Raw genomic sequence first — 18,706 nt, 5'->3', positions numbered from 1 at the left:
AGCCGGTCCTTCACAAAATTTGGGAGGGTGAAGATGGATGGGGCGGATAAGAAGCAGTTCCCATGCCAGCTTTGGTGAGGGTTTGCGCTGCAGAATTGTGAGGCTCCTAGAGGGAGATGTGGGATTGAATGAGTAAGAGCAGGGGTGATAAATCGGGATCTGTAGGCAATACAGTAGATCAGTAAGGGTTTCTGACTCTCGGTAGATTGACAACAACAACCACTACTACAAAATAATAATTCTGTGCCACAGCTAGACTTGTGATGATCATTTATCTCTCAGCCTCAGTGTTCCTTACCTGTAAAATATAGAGTATTAAATGGTTGCTGTTGTGCAATTCTGCTGGCTGGTTTTAGTGTTTTATACAGTGGTACCTCTGGTTACGTACTTAATTCGTTCTGGAGGTCCGTTCTTAACCTGAAACTGTTCTTAACCTGAAGCACCGCTTTAGCTAATGGGGCCTCCCACTGCTGCCGCACCGCTGCCACATGATTTCTGTTCTCATCCTGAAGCAAAGTTCTTAACCTGAGGTACTATTTCTGGGTTATTAAAGTCTGTAACCTGAAGCATATGTAATCCGAAGTGTATGTAACCCGAGGTACCACTGTATTGTATTAGACCTGAAGTTTCTCAGGCAGAGATTTCTGATTTGAATACGTGCATGATGGGAGTTCGCTTACACTATAATAATTCTGTTAGTCTTTAAGGTGCTGCAATATTTCTTGTTTTTCCTTCAAGTTACTAGCCTGACTATCCCTCCAAAAACAGAACTATCCTGTGTCCCTAACTTTCATTCTCCACTATCACTGCACAAAACATTGCAGTACACATTCAAGCCGGTTTTCAGACTGCCTAACTGTTGTGTTGCCCATTTTCTGAAATGTTAAGGTTTCTTAGTGCAGAAATCTAGTTCTGTGGATAACAGTGGCTTGAGGAAGGAGGTTAAGAACCACAATTTTTTTAGGAGTTAATGTTGTTTATTGTGGGCGAAAACTAAGAGAGAGGAGGAGATTAGAGCTCAAGAGTTCTTTAGGAAAGCTAAGGTGTACCCTGTTAGAGAGGAGTGGAAAGGGAAACAGAATGGGCAGAGAACAAGCGAAACAGACTAGAAGCCAGGACTCCTGAGTTCTTTGTACCTATCGACTGAATCACTCACAGAGATGCATGTGCTGCTGTTGGTTCCAGATGGCGTTTATTAATAATAATAATAATTTTTATTTATACCCCGCCCTCCCCAGCCAAGGCCGGGCTCAGAGCAGCTTACAAGCAATAATAAAAACAAGTTGAATGATTACAACTTAAAAACAACATTAAAATACTGAAACATTAAAATATTAAAATGTAGCCTCCTCGCAGGAGGAGAAGAAAAAGAAAAAAGAAAGCGAGGGAGGGAGGGAATCAAATTGGCTCCAAGCCAAAGGCCAGGCGGAACAACTCTGTTTTACAGTCCCTGCGGAAAGAAATCAGATCCTGCAGGGCCCTGGTCTCATGAGACAGAGCGTTCCACCAGTGTTCAACCCTGGCTCTGGTTGAAGCCAATCTAACTTCCTTAGGGCCCAGGACCATTATTATTAGCTGCCCCCCTCCATTTAGACAAAGGGGTTTGGGTTGCTACAGGAGTTTGGCCCTGTGCCCTGAACAGTGCAGTCGCTGGAGGCCACTTTGCAGAGGTCGCAGTGGCAGCTGACAGCCACAGGGTACGTGAAGATCGGATCGACACCTGCTGGGCATCCGCGCAGCAGCATGGTCTCGTAGCGGACCTCCCTGTAGGTGCAGACTCTCTGGTTGAAGACGATTCGCTCATCCTTCAGCAACATCTCCTGTAAAGGAAGTCACCGGGCAGGGAGGAAAATAAAGGGAAGTTATAGACATGTCTGACTCGCCCTTGCTAACATAGGAGGAGCCGGGCAGCAACCACCAAAATGAAAAACCTGACAGGGAACTTTGTAAACTTTGAGTTCTTTTCTTCTTCTTTTCAAAGTATATTTATTAAAGTTTCAAAAATTATACAACAAAGACAAAAAAACAAAAATACAAAAACTTAACAACACGTATAATTTCATTCACTTATTTTCTTTTAACTTATTTCTCGGACCTCCTCATACCTCCCCTTTTTGTATTCCAATTCAAATTATTCATTTAGCAAATCCTCACCCTTAATTTTCACTTAATTTTACACCTTTCTTTTTATTTTCCCCCAACTTTGAGTTCTTTTCTAACCATCAAGCAGTGTATAAATTTCACGAAACAAATCAACCTTTAACATTGCCACACTCAACATATTTCTATCCCTCCTGTCTTCCAAGAAAGCCAAGGTGGTTTACATGATTCTCCCCCTTTTCCACCTCACAACAACTCTGTGAGGAAGGTCAGGCTGAGAGTGAGTTTTGATGTTTTATCGTGTTTTTAATATTCTGTTGGGAGTCGCCCAGAGTGGCTGGGGAAGCCCAGCCAGATGGGCAGGGTATAAATAATATATTATTATTAGTGCCTGGCCTGAGGCCACCCAATGAGCTTCAAGACTGAGTGGGGATTTGAACCCAGGTTTCCCCAATACAACACCCTTAACTGACACACTGGCTCGGCCTTCTTCTGCCCGCTGTTAGCACACTGATATGGGCCTAGCCTTGAGTGCACATTTCAATTCCATCCTGTTGTGCCTCTCTCCTCACTGAGCAGAGCAGGCATGGAACAGGTTGGCACGGGGATGGGCTCCCAACGCCTGCCGCATCCTGCAGGTACAGAGATCCTCAGAACAGGCCATTCTTAGAGAAAAATGAGAGGCACAAATACAAGATGGGTGACACCTGGCTTGAGAGCAGTACATGTGAAAAGGATCTAGGAGTCTTGGTTGACCACAAACTTGACATGAGCCAACAGTGTGACGCGGCAGCTAAAAAAGCCAATGCAATTCTGGGCTGCATCAATAGGAGTATAGCATCTAGATCAAGGGAAGTAATAGTGCCACTGTATTCTGCTCTGGTCAGACCTCACCTGGAGTACTGTGTCCAGTTCTGGGCACCACAATTCAAGAAGGACACTGACAAACAGGAACGTGTCCAGAGGAGGGCAACCAAAATGGTCAAAGGCCTGGAAACGATGCCTTATGAGGAACGGCTAAGGGAGCTGGGCATGTTTAGCCTGGAGAAGAGGAGGTTAAGGGGTGATATGATAGCCATGTTCAAATATATAAAAGGATGTCACATAGAGGAGGGAGAAAGGTTGTTTTCTGCTGCTCCAGAGAAGCGGACACGGAGCAATGGATCCAAACTACAAGAAAGAAGATTCCACCTAAACATTAGGAAGAACTTCCTGACAGTAAGAGCTGTTCGACAGTGGAATTTGCTGCCAAGGAGTGTGGTGGAGTCTCCTTCTTTGGAGGTCTTTAAGCAGAGGCTTGACAACCATATGTCAGGAGTGCTCTGATGGTGTTTCCTGCTTGGCAGGGGGTTGGACTCGATGGCCCTTGTGGTCTCTTCCAACTCTATGATTCTATGATTCTATGATTCTAGGTGTGTTCTTTCCCCCATAAGTCAACCTTTCCCAACTTCACTCCAGAGGTTCTGGGTTGCTACTCCCTTCAGCCCTGCCCACTGGCCGTGGCTGAGCCAAATGTAAGTAGCAACCCCAAACACAGATGGTGAGGCATAGTAAGGTAAAGGACCCCTGGACGGTTAAGTCCAGTCAAAGGCGACTGTGGGGTTGGGGCACTCATCTCGCTTTCAGGCCGAGGAAGCCGGCGTTTGTCCATAGACAGGTTTCCGGGTCATGTGGCCAGCAGGATTAAACCACTTCTGGCAGAATGGGACACCGTGACGGAAACCAGAGCACACGGTAATGCCGTTTAACTTCCGGCCACAGCGGTACCTAGGTATTTATCTACTTGCACTGGTGTGCTTTTGAACTGCTCATTTGGCAGGAGCTAGGACAGAGCAACGGGAGCTCACCCCATCATGGGGATTCGAACTGCCGACCTGATCGGCAAGCCCAAGAGGCTCAGTGGTTTAGATCACAATGCCACCCGCATCCTTTTACCTTTTTTTTTTTTTTTTTTTTTTTGAGGCATAGTGCCAGCACAAAATTCTCATCTGCCCTTTTCTTAGCACTGCTTTTTGGAGGGCATAGTGACATGCTTACTCACTTTGGGGTTCAGTGCTAAAGCCCCCAAAAAGGAGTGCACCTGTGTGCCTTCTAATTTTCAAGAAAGATGTTTGTCAATCGTGTAGACCAGGGATCGGGAACTTTAGGCTCAGGCCCTGAATGGAACCTTCTGGGCCTCTCTTCCTGACTTTCCAGGATGTACCTTCCTCAGTGCCTTTCCCTGGTCTCCACAACCTCCTCAAGTGGCTTAGGGCTCTCGTATTTACGGGACCGCCTCTCCTGGTCTGCCCCGCAGAGGACCTTAAGGTCCATGAATAACCATAGTTTGGAGGTCCCGGGCCCTAAGGAAGTCAGACTATCCTCCACCAGGGCCTTTTCAGTGGTGGCTCCGACCTGGTGGAATGCTCTGTCCCATGAGACTAGGGCCCTTCAGGATTTAACCTCTTTCCGTCGGGCCTATAAGACAGAGCTATTCCACCTGGCCTTTAATTTGAATTGCCTGATCTTTTATTTCCCTTCTCTTCCCTCCCCCTCCCCTTTTATGAAGATCACCCGCTCTGAGACCCCACAGCTAATTCTCCCCTGGCCTCCTCGCTGGCCCAAGTAGGACTAATTCAGCCATCTAGCCCTGGTGACTAATGCTTATTAGATGGATTTCCCCCAAATTGATTTCTGAACTTTGAGTTTTATTGTTATTCATGTTTTTATACTGTGTTTTATTCTGCTTCTACGCTTAAGTGTATTAAATTTGTTGTTAGCCCGGTTTTCTGAACCGGGAAGGGCGGGGAATAAATAAAAATTGATTTATTATTTAAGTGCCTTCAGCTGTTAAAATGTCCACCACAGAGCTGGCAGGCGAGCTTTTCTCAGCTTGCCCAATCGGATGCACCTGATGCCAGGACCGATGGGAGCTGGAGTGCCGGCGCCATCTGGTGGGCTGCCTTGAGTTAGCAACACGTGATCCGCTCAGGTCAATAATGCATAATTCTGAACTTCAAATGGGTGCCTGGCTTCCTAGGATGGCATTCCCCATTCCCCCGCTTCACAACACCCCACATATGCACACAAGCGCGCACATACAAACCCTGGTCTCGCAGTAGCCACTGCAGATGGTGGTGGTGATGGGCATGCAGACGAGGCAGTCTTCTTTCTCGGCCGCGATGGTGACATTGATGGGGCGGCAGGCGGGGGTGTTGCTGGCAATGCCCACGATGCTCCTGCGGCTGGCGGTGGGGGTAGCCACCAACAGGAAGAAGGCTGCCAGCAAGAGGATCTTTCCCTGGTTGTAAAAGGAGGGAGAGGTGAGAAGCAGGGATTGAGGAGTCTGAGAGCGAGGCTAGTCTGATGTCTATACCAGGTGTTGGTGAAATTGTTGCCATGGGGGTTTTAAGGGGTTGGGTGGGTCGTTCGCAACCCGCAGCGTTCGCAACCCGCGCCTGCACATGCACGGGTTGAGATTCAGCGCTTCTGTGCATGCGCGACTGCCGAAACCCAGAAGTAACCTGAAGCGGCTGTAACCCAAGGTATGACTATAGTAAAAGGTAAAGGTAAAGGTACCCCCGCCCGAACGGGCCAGTCTTGACAGACTCTGGGGTTTGTGCGCCCATCTCACTCTATAGGCCGTGGGCCAGCGCTGTCCGGAGACACTTCCGGGTCACGTGGCCAGCGTGACAAAGCTGCATCTGGCGAGCCAGCGCAGCACACGGAACGCCGTTTACCTTCCCGCTGGTAAGCGGTACCTATTTATCTACTTGCACCCAGGGGTGCTTTCGAACTGCTAGGTTGGCAGGCGCTGGGACCGAGCAGCGGGAGCGCACCCCGCCGCGGGGATTCGAACCGCCGACCTTTCGATCGGCAAGCCCTAGGCGCTGAGGCTTTTACCCACAGCGCCACCCGCGTCCCTATAGTACAGGAGAACAATCCTGAAGCCATTTTGACTCTCCCAAATAAGCTTTCCAATTGACTTTTTGACTCTAGGGGCTTGCACCTCCCTTTTCAAATACAGTTTGGGAAGTATCTGCTAAGCTGAGCACACTATCAATATGTGTAAGAGATTCAGGAACTAAGTACTTACTATCATAAAGGAATGGTAAGGCTACTGATTTTCTCCTACTGATAGTGAACCCACTTAAGGACTGTATACAGGCTCTGTAATACCCCATAAGGCAGTGTTGTCCAAACTTAGGTCTCCATCAGTTTTTGGACTACAATTCCCATCATCCCTCACCACTGGTCTTGCTAGCTAGGGATGGTGGAAGTTGTTGTTCAAAACTAAATGGCGACCTAAGTTTGGGAAACCTTGCCATAAGGGAAAGGGAGCAGTTTTTCTGATAACACAATCAATTACCATATTTTTTGCTCCATAAACACACTTTTTCCCTCTTAAAAACTAAGGAGAGAAGTCTGTGCGTCCTATGGAGCAAATGCAGGGGGGCAGGGAATTGCTTCCTGAGCATTTTCCCTCAACAAAAAATTGTAATTCTGTAAACCTTAAGATTCCCTTAGCCCTGCTAGTGTCTTTTTCACAATATATTTTCACTATATCCCTGTTTAGGGAAGTTTTTAATATTTAATGCTGTATTGTTTTTAAAACTCGATTGGGAGCCGCCCAGAGTGGCTGGGAAAACTCAGCCAGATGGGCCGGGTATAAATAAATTATTATTATTATTATTATTATTATTATTATTATTATTATTATTATTATTATTATTATTATTATTATTTAGCATGCCCTCCAACATCTCCCCAATGAAAATAGGATTATTATTATTATTATTATTATTATTATTATTATTATTATTATTATTTTATACCTTCCCCAGCCACTCTGAGTGGCTTCCAACACGTATAAAAACATTTTTAAAAAATTAAACATTAAAAAACTTCCCTAAACGGGGCTGCCTTCAGATGTCTTCTAAAGATTGTATAGTTACTTATCTCCTTGGCTTGGGGGGGGGTCACGTACCTCCATACTCTACAATATTTATTCAATGAAAATAGGGACGTCCCAAGGAAAAGCGGGACATTCCAAGATCAAATGAGACACCAGGACAGCTTCTGCAAATCTGGGAAATAGGGGCACTTGGAGGGTTTGCCCGTAGCTGCCGTCACTCTCCCTGAAATGCTTAACCCATCTTGCATTTGAAAGACCCAAGCAGTAACCATTGCATTGCAACCTCAATAAACAGTTCATGCTATTCTAAAGTTGCTTCCCCCAGCGGCGAATGAGCAAGACCCACACGCTGATCCCACGTTCTGCTTGAGTGGGCGCCTTATTCGTTTACACCTACCTGGATCAACTTCATCTCGTCTCCTGGGCTGGCCTGGACCGGAGTACCTCCGCCCCCTACCTTGCACCTCCTTTTATAAGGTCTTCCCCCGCCCATCACCCAACCCACAGAAGCCTCAAGGACAAAGGGGGCTGTGAGGATATCTGGTTGCCAAGCAGGTTGCAGCATCAAACGACGCCAAAAAGGCACTTTCACTGTTCTCTTGGGAAGTGCCGTTTTTCGGCTCTTTCCATTCAACCAATAACAGCACCCTCCAACATTTATCCGATGAAAATAAGGGATGTCCGATCGTACCCTCCAACATTTCTCCAATGAAAAATAGGGGCGTCCTAAGGAAAGGAATCAAATATTCCGGGATCAAATCAGAAACCAGGTTGGTTTCTGTAAATCCGGGACCGTCCCTGGAAAATAGGGACATTTGCAGTAGGACTGCCACACGTCCAGGATTTCAAAGGCCAATTTCCGAAATGTGGCGCTTTGTCCTGCATCTTAGGCAAGGCAACAGAAAATTCACGTTTTTTGGGTGGCGTTTTTGTAGGAAAAAAGCTAAATAATTTCCAGGTTTTCTTTTAAGAAGCTCAACAATTTCGGTGGTAATTATTAATAATAATAATAAAGCTCATTCTAAAAAAAAAACCCACGCTGTCCTGGTTTTTACATTCTGAAATATGGCAACCTTAACTTGGAGGGTCTCAGAGCCTTAAAGGCCATGACAATGTGATATGATGCCCAAAGTGCCTGAAGGCTCCAAGGTGGGCTTCGGCCCTGACAGTCCTTTTGCCCATTCCCTGAGGTCTGGGTCAACCTCCCCCTGCCTGCTGGGGGCACTTCCAGAATCTAATCCCAGCCGTTTCCCGTTTCCCACTCATTCCTCCTCCCTCTCTAACTGGTCCTGCCAAGGTGTCTCCACAGGGCTCATGACCAGGGGTGGAGCAAGGTGGGGACGGGGTGGTGGTGGACCGCCCCGGGTGTCATCACTGAGGGGGGTGACATTCGGCACGCCGCACATCTGTCAGGGGAAGAGGGGACTTGCGCCGCTTCGTCAGCGGCCTTCCTCCTTCATTTTGACATGGAGGAGGCAGGCAAGCAGGCACGGAGATGACAGGAAGAAGAAGAAGAAGAAGAAGAAGAAGAAGAAGAAGAAGAAGAAGAAGAAGAAGAAGAAGAGTTTGGATTTGATATCCCGCTTTATCACTACTCGAAGGAGTCTCAAAGTGGCTAACACTCTCCTTTCCCTTCCTCCCCCACAACCAACACTCTGTGAGGTGAGTGGGGCTGAGAGACTTCAGAAAAGTGTGACTAGCCCAAGGTCACCCAGCAGCTGCATGTGAAGGAGCCGGGAATCGAACCGGGTTCACCAGATTACGAGTCCTCCCTCAAAAAGCTCAACTTTGGCCAACCCTTCCCTTAAAAATTTCACCAACTCCTGGCAATGATGACAATGGGTAGATCACAGCCAGTACAGTGGACGCTCGGGTTGCGAACGTGATCCGTGCGGGAGGCATGTTCGCAACCCACAGCGTTCGCTACCAGCAACCCGAGCATGCACGGGTCGCGATTCGGTGCTTCTGTGCATGCGCAAGGCAAGATTTAGCGCTTCTGCGCATGCGCAAGCGCCGAAACCCGGAAGTAACCCGTTCCAGTACTTCCGGGTTCGGCACATTGCGCAACTCAAAATTGCGCAACCCGAAGCATCTGTAACCTGAGGTATGACTGTATTTTTATACTGTGAGTAGATCGCAGTCTCTTGGGAGTCTAGATTTCAATGGGGGGCGGGGTGTGACAATAAATTTTCCACACCGGGTACCACCTGACCTTGCTACACCACTGCTCATGACTGACAAAGGCTCAGCAGGTTAACAGCAGGTTCTAGGCCCAGGGCCAGTTGAAAACATTTAGTTTCCTGAAGCAGTGCCACAAATTCCACCTGTCCTACAATACATATAGTACCACAGGCCAGCCACGTTTTATTGGCGCCTGAGGAAGCAAATCCCACAATCCCCCTCCCCGCTCTCTGGCAATAAATATACAGTTATAATAATGCCTCCCTTATTATTTATTATTTTTTGAATTTATATACCGCCCTATACCCGGAGGTCTCGAGGCGGTTCACAGAATTAAATCAAAATATAAAACCACAAAATACATAAACAACAACAACACAATACCCCCCCCCAAAACCCCACATTTTCCCTGAAACGTATGTTTGTACAGTGCTCTAAATTTGGGCTGAAGTGCTGGAATGTATAATTTTGACCATCCAGAAAAAGCTGAAATTTTCAGCAGAGTACATTATTCTGAACTATATACCTATTGTGTGGAAGTTAACAACGGGACAACGAAAATGGATTCTAGGCGCTCTAATGGTAGCCAAGAGACTGATATTGATGAACTGGAAGGATAAATATATGATCCCCTTTAATAAATAGATTGACAACATGATAACACTCACAACTAATGAATAGACTTCTTACAGATGTAGACCTTTTTGGGATAAATATGACAATACAGTGGTGCCTCGGGTTACATACTGTCAGGAGTTCAGGAGCAGAGGCGAGGGCAAGGGAGGAAACAGAGAGCGAGGGGGAGGAGGCCGAAGAAAAGATGAGTGATGACGACGACCCGAGATCTCCGAGTCTTTCCAGTGAATCAGAAGATTCACAGAAAGGAGCGCCAGTGGCCAGAGCAAGGGGGGAGCCTAGGGGGACACCCCAGGAAGAAGGGTCCAGAGGGGGCTCAGAGGGCAGCAGTTGGAAATCGGGGCCAGCGTCACCAACAGAGCGCAGTGGAGAGGAAGGGCGCCAGGTATCGAGCTCTGGCAGCTCGCAGCAGGGGGGAGGGCATGAGTCAGGAGTGGCCACACCTCCATCGGGGAGCGAAGAAACGGTTGAGCGGAAAGTGGAAGGTTGGGCGCGCGCGCCAAGTTCAAATGCACAGGAAGGTGGCGCAGTAAGCAGCCCGGAAAGGGAGCCAGGTCCTAAAGCCCGACGCAAGGAGACAGAAGGGTCCGGGGGGTCCGCGTCAGAAGAGTCCAGGAAGGAAGAGACCGCGGGGGGCAGAGGGACCCAGAGAAGAACGGTCAGGCGGAAAAGGTGGAGTAAGGCTAGGGTATTAAGCTGGTGTACAGGGGGCGGAGACTCAGACGGAGCTTCGCCGGTCTAACCCATAAGACGTAGAGCTGCACGCGGCAGCTTGAGAATGGAAACTGTAACTCAATAAAGACTTTTATAAAGTGAACGCTGGCTAGCGTGATCCTCCGTGAGCTGGGATCTGGAAGCAGCTCTGACACATACGCTTCAGGTTACAGACTCTGCTAACCCAGAAATAGTGCTTCAGGTTAAGAACTTTGCTTCAGGATGAGAACAGAAATCATGCTCCGGCGGCGTGGCAGCAGCAGGAGGCCCCATTAGCTAAAGTGGTGCTTCAGGTTAAGAACAGTTTCAGGTTAAAAACGGACCTCCGGAATGAATTAAGTACTTAACCCGAGGTACCACTGTATATGGAATGAGTTTATGCAAAATGTAGCAGGCTATTACTATTTACATATGTATTAGGATAATAATATCAAATTTATATAAGAATGTATGGGTTAAGGCATTTCTCATATACCGTATTTTTCGCCCTATAGGACGCACTTTTTCCCTTCCAAAAATGAAGGGGAAATCTGTGTGCGTCCTATGGGGCGAATACAGGCATTCGCTGAAGCTTGGAGGAAGCTTTCAGGAAGCTATCAGCAAGCCTGGGGAGCCCTGCGGGAGTTCCCGCGGGGCTCCCCACGCTACGGATAGCAGCCTGCCGCCTGGCACGCAGGATGCCCTGAAGCAGAGCACCGCGCGCGCCAGGCAGACATCGGCCAGCCCCACAAGCTTGGGGGACAGCAGGGAGGCGCAGCGCTGCCATCCCGCTGTTCCCCGACCTTGTTTTTTGGGGGAAAATAAAGGGGGGAAATCCTTTATTTCCCCCCCCAAAAAAATTAGGTGCGTCCTATGGGACGGAGCGTCCTATGGGACGAAAAATACAGTATTGTACATACAGTGGTACCTTGGTTCTTGAGCTTAATCCATTCCAGGAGTCCATTCGACTCCCGAAACCGTTCGAAAATCAAGGCACAGCTTCCGATTGGCTGCAGGAGCTTCCTGCACTCAAGCGAAAGCTGCATTGGACTTTTGGCTTCCAAAAAAGTTCGCAAACCAGAACACTTCCAGGTTTGTGGCATTTGGGAGCCGATTTGTTTGGGAGCAAAGCCGTTCGAGTACCAAGGTACCACTGTATATTGCTTCTTTCTACACATTTTCTAGACCCCCCCTTTTTTTCTTTGCATCACTTTATTTCTTCATATTTGAAACCTTCCCGATAAAAATTTAATTTATAAAGTTACAAGAAGTTAAATCGCAAAAAACCCCCAAAACCTGTTGCCTCTTCAGGGCACCTAAGATCAGCTGCCTGAGGCGGCTACCTCACTCTGCCTATTGGTGGGGACAGTCCTGTTTAGGCCTGAGATAGGGATCAAGTTAATCCTGGGGGTGCTGGTGGATAATTAAAAACAACAACTAATTTCATACCCCACAAGTGTTCTGGAAAAAAACAGGACATATTGGAGGTAATGTAATCTGCATTTCAAGATGAAATCAACAGTTTTCATCTCCTGCTGCCAGCAGTAACAAAAAACAAATGAAGTGGCTAGAGATTTTTTCCTAGGCCATGGGTTCCTATTTCTTGTCCAAGGCCATTAGCTCTGGGCTACACCAGGTGTGTTGCTAGGTGACAAATCCCTGCTTCCTTTGACACATCCCTTCTACCTGAGTGGTGTCCTTGAAGCCAATCCTCGCCATGGCGGAAAGAGTAGGAGGACAGCAGCTTGCCTTGAAAAGCAGCCAAGTGCCAACTAGGCTTGAGCTTGGTTGCCTAAGAGACATGAGCCCATTGGGATGCAAGCAGTTCAATCCTGCTTGGTGCTGGGCTGAGACCCCCTTAACAGAGATGAGCTGATAATGATTGACGATGGGCTTTTTCCACAAAGAGATCAAAGGACGTTGGCAATGCCAGGTGGGAATTGGGATCACGAATTTTAAGGATAAAATTTATAGAGTGAGTTTACTTATACGCCATAAAAAGGTAAAGGGGTAAAGGGACCCCTGACCATTAGGTCTTGTCGTGGCCGATTCTGGGGTTGCGTCACTCATCTCACTTTATTGGCCGAGGGAGCCAGCATACAGCTTCTGGGTCGTGTGACCAGCATGACTAAGCCACTTCTGGCGAATCAGAGCAGTGGAGGGAAACGCATTTACCTTCCCGCCAGAGTGGTACCTATTTATCTACTTGCACTTTGACGTGCTTTTGAACTGCTAGGTTGGCAGGAGCAGGGACCGAGCAACGGGAGCTCACCCCGTCGCGGGGATTCGAACCGCCGACCTTCTGATCGGCAAGTCCTAGGCTCTGCGGTTTAACCCACAGCGCCACCCGCGTCCCCACTTATACGCCATATCCTCCAACATTTCTATGATGAAAATAGTGACGTCCCATTTCACGAAACCTTACACATCTTATTGGGTTGCCCCAGCTACTCTGGGCAGCTTCCAACATACAGTGGTACCTCGTGTTAAGTACTTAATTCGTTCCGGAGGTACATTCTTAACCTGAAACTGTACTTAACCTGAAGCACCACTTTAACTAATGGGGCCTCCCGCTGCCTCTCGCTGCCAGAGCACGGGTTACAGACACTTCAGGTTACAGACTCTGCTAACCCAGAAATAGTACCTCGGGTTAAGAACTTTGCTTCAGGATGAGAACAGAAATTGTGCGGTGGTGGCGCAGTGGCAGCGGGAGGCCCCAGTAGCTAAAGTGGTACCTCAGGTTAAGAACAGTTTCAGGTTAAGAACGGACCTCCGGAACGAATTAAGTTCTTAACCCAAGGTGCCACTGTATAAAACGTTATTAAACTTTTTTTTTTTTTAAGTCCCTGTACAGGATTGTCTTCAGATGGCTCAGGGGCCGGATAACTCCATACCCCCCAACATTTCTCCAATGAAAATAGGGACATCCTAAGGAAAAGTGGAACATTCTGGGATCAAATCAGAAACTGGGGCGGCTTCTCTGAATCAAGGACACCCCTGAAAAATAGGGACACGTGGAGGGTCAGATTTGCTGCTTTTCCACCATGAGCTGTGCCCAAATCTGCTTACAGCAAACATCAAAATACAAAGATAAGAAAAATGCAGAGCATGTCAGTAAATTTTAAAAAATGACTGAGATAAATTTAACAAGCATAGAATAAATTTAATATTGCAAAAAAGAAGGATGAGCGGATGGATGGATGAAAAGAGAAAGAAAGAAAGAAAGAAAGAAAGAAAGAAAGAAAGAAAGAAAGAAAGAAAGAAAGAAAGAAAGAAAAGCAGTTTTTGAGCTGGTTCAGGGTCACCCCTCTGGAATAGGCTGTTTATCAGAAATGAAGCTTAGTATATGTCCTTGGAGCAAGCTTCTCTGAAATTGGATTCCCCTGTGTATGCTGTTGTGAGTTGTTTTGCCAGATGGGCAGAGTGCAAATAAAACAGGATGGAACAATGATGGGCAAAAAATGACCCTGAAAAAGGGCACTCATCTCCTGATCAAATGGGAAGGTAGCAAGGAATGGACAATGCAAACTGTTGCTCTCTTATCCCACCAGTCTTCCTCGTCTTCCTTTTCGGTTTATTATAGTAGGTTTCTTACACAGCTACATTCCCAAATTGCCAAAGTTAACACTGTGCCTAGCTAGCTTTGTTAAAACACAGGCTTTAAAAATGCACTGAAACTTGTCTGTATATGTTTGCGTGCACTCAAAACACATTGCTGTGATTAACAAAACAGAGGGAAAACGGTTTCGGAAGAACGTGTCTGACCAAGGCTGAAGCTGAAACATTTTGCCACATAAATAAAACCCTGATTTTGTTAAATCACAGTTACACATATATTATTTTAGTGATTAACTAAATCCCAGTCCCCAAAGGGATATGGAGCAAGCTTGTGCAAAGTGCTGTTGGATACCTTTATCTATGCACATGTACCTTTTGAAAGGTCTCTTCAAAACACACACTGTTGATTAGAGCCGGCGCTACAGCTTGTGTCTGGAAACAGTTAAACTACACAGCAGTATGGAGGAGCTTGTGCTGGGTGCTTTTTAAGAGATTCCCCCCCCCCCGGGCCACCAGCTGGTACCTGCTGAAGCAGTACTTCAAAAACACACTGAAGCAATGAATGCCAAATTGATGTAGAAGCTAAAATGTATTTATTAACTCACTTCTTTTATAGATATATATTTTATTTGGTTTTACATATTTAAGTTTACAATCATACCACAACACATCCAAAGTTACAAGGGTCTCCCGAATCTCTGGACTTCTTCCCCTCCCTGGGTTCTGTTAATAAACCTTTTCTACTGCACCTTTTTTAAATAATCCAAGTTTTTTATAACTCCATGGTGTCCATAGTTCTCGTTACATTACAAGTGTTATTGCAGTCCTGCTAATGTTTTCAACTACTTACAGCGGTCTTTAAGGTAAATCGTAAATTTTCCCCCATTCGTTATTAAAGTTTTGGTCTTCTTAGTTCTTGAGCTTTCTGGTCAGTTTTGCCATTTCGGCATTGTCTGACAGCTTCATTTGCCATTCTACTCTGGTAGGGACTTAATCTTCTTTCCATCTCTGAGCTAACAGCATCCGTGCAGCTGTGGTCACATATATAAAAAGTATTTTCTGCTCCCTTGGAATTTCATCACTTATAATTCCTAATAGAAAAGCCTCTTTTTTATATAAAGGTTATTTTAAACATTTTTTTCAATTCATTATATATCATTTCCCAGAATGCTTTTATTACCTTGCACGTCCACCACATATGGTAAAAGGTGCCTTCTTTTTCTTTACATTTCCAGCAGGTACAGTGGTACCTCGGGTTAAGAACTTAATTCATTTTGGAGGTCCGTTCTTAACCTGAAACTGTTCTTAACCTGAGGTACCACTTTAGCTAATGGGGCCTCCCGCTGCTGCCGTACGATTTCTGTTCTCATCCTGAAGCAAAGTTCTTAACCCGAGGTACTATTTCTGGGTTAGTGGAGTCTGTAACCTGAAGTGTCTGTAACCTGAAGCGTCTGTAACCCGAGGTACCACTGTATTTGTACCTGTCATATATTTTTGCTGACATTGTTGTTGTTGTTTAGTCGTTTAGTCGTGTCCGATTCTTCGTGACCCCATGGACCAGAGCATGCCAGGCACTCCTGTCTTCCACTGCCTCCCGCAGTTTGGTCAAACTCATGCTGGTAGCTTCAAGAACACTGCCCAACCATCTCGTCCTCTGTCGTCCCCTTCTCCTTGTGCCCTCCATCTTTCCCAACATCAGGGTCTTTTCCAAGGAGTCTTCTCTTCTCATGAGGTGGCCAAAGTATTGGAGTCTCAGCTTCAGGATCTGCCCTTCTTTTGCTGACATACTTGGTATTAAATACCAATGGTACATCATTTCCATATAATTTTCTTTCAATGGACAGCATGCCGTGAATTTCAAATCAGTTTTCCATAAAATATTTATTAACTCGCTTCTGGTGTTTTGGACTACAACTCCCATCAGCCCCTGCCAGCCGAGGCTGATGGGTGTTCTTCCAAGGAGTTCAAGGGAGCAGCATACATAGTTCTTCCCCTCACACTGCCATCATAGCAACCCCCTGAAGAAGGTGGAAGGGTGTGTGGATGCATGTGATTAGATCATGGTCAACCAATCAGATCCACAGAAGTCAAGATGTAAACATGGATCTCCCCAGCCCTTATCCAATACGTGCACCCACAACCTCATATCGGCTCTGGAATGATGGACTTCAGCATGATTTGCTCCAGTTTGTCAAATCCATCCCTCCTTCCACGCCCACCTGTGTGAGTTAAAATGGGCAGGTGAGTGCTACAACAGCAGCAAGAATACTTATTGCAAAGTATTGGAAGACACAAGATTTACCTACTCTGGAAGAATGGCAGATGAAGATGATGAACTATATGGAATTGGCAGAAATGACTGGCAGAATCCGAGACCAGGGAGAAGAAATGGTGGAAAAAGACTGGAAGAAATTTAAAGATTATCTACAGAAATACTGTAAAATTAATGAATGTTAAAATGATGTTGGACTGAAAATAAGTGGTTTTGGTATTAAGGCTAATAAGAATATGTAAATATAGATAGTTATTTGGATTAAAATATATAGTTATAATAGGTTAAGAATATAGAGTAAAGATAAATGAAAGAGGGTAAGGATTTGCTGAAAGGACTTTGTAAACGGAAATACAAAAAGGGGAGGTGTGAGGAGGTCAAGGAAATAAGCAAATGAACTTAAAGATATTGAAAAATGGATTATTTTTTTAAAGATATCTTTCTTTCTTTTTCTCTTCTTTTTTATTTTTTCAACTACCTGTTTTTTTCTATTTTGTATTTTTTCTATTTTGTATCACACTGTTTTTCTTTTTCTTCTTTTTTCTTTCTTTTTTCTTTTTAGGTCTCTTTTTTGGTAACTTTCTTGTTAGCTGTCTTTTTTCTGTTTTTTTTGTATGTGTAATTGTTGGTTTAATTATTTTTAACTTTTTTAAAAAAACTTATGTTTAGTGTAAAATCTCAATAAATATTTTATAAAAAAAAATGGGCAGGTGAGTACGCAAGGACAGCTCTCCTAAAGCTAAAAGTATAAATTACAAAATGGAAAACAACTGAAGATTTCAATCTCAAATCGTCTGGGAAAGACCACTGCAAGACACAGCTGTTAACGGAAAAATCCGAGGGCTCTCTTGGACAAAACAAAGACACCAACCAGGATAACTTGGAGCAAAACAGCAGCCTGTAGGCTTGGCCTTTATTGAACTGTTGCAACAGGGTATTCCCTTCACTTGCAAGAGAGAGGAAAGACCCAGAAAGATGGTCTGCAAGACCTTATAAAAACTTTTGAAATTCCCCTCCTCTAGCTCAAGCCCACCCCCAGAAACATCATGCATACATTACAGAAAGGAGGGGTTGACATCATGCATACGTTACAGAAAGGGTTGACATCATGCATACATTACAGAAAGGAGGGGTTGAGGGAGGAGTTGTGGTGGTAACCTGAGTGTCCTGTCACCCAGCTGGTTCCTCCTTTCCCCCTCCCCATTAGTACTTTCCAGGTGACAATGGGGAGTTTGCAGTTTCCTGCCCCCAGAGGGAAGATCTGATCATTGTCCTTTGTTTCAGTCTGTGCTGAATCCACTACCATATGCAAGTTCTTTGTCATTTTGATTGTCTTCTGTCTGGGATTATCAAGGCTGACATAGCAACTGGGCAGGGCTCCTGTGGATGTGCTGGTATGCTGAAGGGATTATGGCTGACCAGAAACCAAGCCACCCTCCTTTGATAGTAAATAAAAATGGAACAGTGCAAATCCGATGTATGGTTGATTTTCTATGAATTTATAACAGAAATGTGGCGTATGTAGTGTGTGAGTGTGAGTGTGTGTGAAGTTTGTGCAAACAGAATGATTGGGGTGGGGGGGTTCCTGCTACACAGCCCAAAACGTGCCGTTTTCTGAATGCTTCTAAATGCCAGACTGTGAAGTATAATTCCTGAATGAACACTGAAATGGAAAATAACACTATAATGTGTCTGCATGTATACTGTGAAGAATGGCATGAAAATTTCCATTGAAGCGAAAGAAAACTGTGAAGAGAACCTAACAAGTTAATAATTAGTGAGTATATCTATGTGGCTCAGTCACATGGTGTTTAAAACACCTGAAATGCGTATGTGTTACAAGTACATGCTAATCTGTGGTCTTCTATCTTGGAAGGAGTGTATCTTTGTTCTCAAGCTACTGGAGAGAATGGATGTTTTACTCCCAATCTCTGGTAGAACAGCCTCAGCCTAATGGAGGCTGAAATGGAGAAGAGACAGAGCTTTAATTCTTAGTTCTGGAAGATATTCATAATCTAAGACATTTCACCTATGCCGGCATCAGTATACAGTGGTACCTCGGGTTAAGTACTTAATTCGTTCTGGAGGTCCGTTCTTAACCTGAAACTGTTCTTAACCTGAAGCACCACTTTAGTTAATGGGGCCTCCTGCTGCTGCTGCGACGCCGGAGCACAATTTCTGTTCTTATCCTGAAGCAAAGTTCTTAACCTGAAGCACTATTTCTGGGTTAGCGGAGTGTGTAACCTGAAGCGTATGTAACCTGAAGCGTATGTAACCCGAGGTACCACTGTATTATGCAACGAACTGGATGTAAATTTATTGCTTGAAGTCGAATGGAGTTTGAGTTCTGTAAGCAAGCTTTCCGAACTGTA

At 45.6% G+C, this 18,706-nt stretch overlaps 1 protein-coding gene across 2 annotated transcripts; it reads right to left on the bottom strand.

The window, feature by feature from the left end:
- Positions 1-623: 623 nt before the first annotated feature.
- LOC308571310 (lutropin subunit beta-like) lies at positions 624-12,302 on the bottom strand. 2 transcript variants are annotated; one of them, XM_081166940.1, is made up of 3 exons: positions 12,191-12,302; positions 5,186-5,380; positions 624-1,820 (listed from the first exon to the last, which is right to left on the bottom strand). In XM_081166940.1, the coding sequence occupies exons 1-3, from the start codon at positions 12,221-12,223 to the stop codon at positions 1,590-1,592; spliced, it is 459 nt and encodes a 152-aa protein (XP_081023066.1). In that variant the 5' UTR covers positions 12,224-12,302; the 3' UTR covers positions 624-1,589. The 2 variants fall into 2 exon arrangements, with proteins under 2 accessions (XP_081023066.1, XP_081023065.1); XM_081166939.1 differs by lacking the exon at positions 12,191-12,302 and adding an exon at positions 7,392-7,462.
- Between the last annotated feature and the right edge of the window lie 6,404 nt (positions 12,303-18,706).

The sequence above is a fragment of the Podarcis bocagei genome (genome assembly GCF_964188305.1).
Source record: "Podarcis bocagei genome assembly, chromosome: 13".
NCBI lineage: Eukaryota > Metazoa > Chordata > Lepidosauria > Squamata > Lacertidae > Podarcis > Podarcis bocagei.
The sequence above is the reverse complement of the archived record's forward strand: the minus strand, read 5'-3'. Positions and strand labels throughout refer to the sequence as shown.

Excerpts from the sequence above, each read along its gene's own strand:
- LOC308571310 (XM_081166940.1), bottom strand. The coding sequence starts at position 12,223 with ATGGCGAGGATTGGCTTCAAGGACACCACTCAG. Across the intron at positions 5,381-12,190 it reads GCTTCAAGGACACCACTCAG|GGAAAGATCCTCTTGCTGGC; the intron begins GTAGAAGGGATG and ends TTTTACAACCAG. Across the intron at positions 1,821-5,185 it reads GTGGCTACTGCGAGACCAGG|GAGATGTTGCTGAAGGATGA; the intron begins GTTTGTATGTGC and ends CTTCCTTTACAG.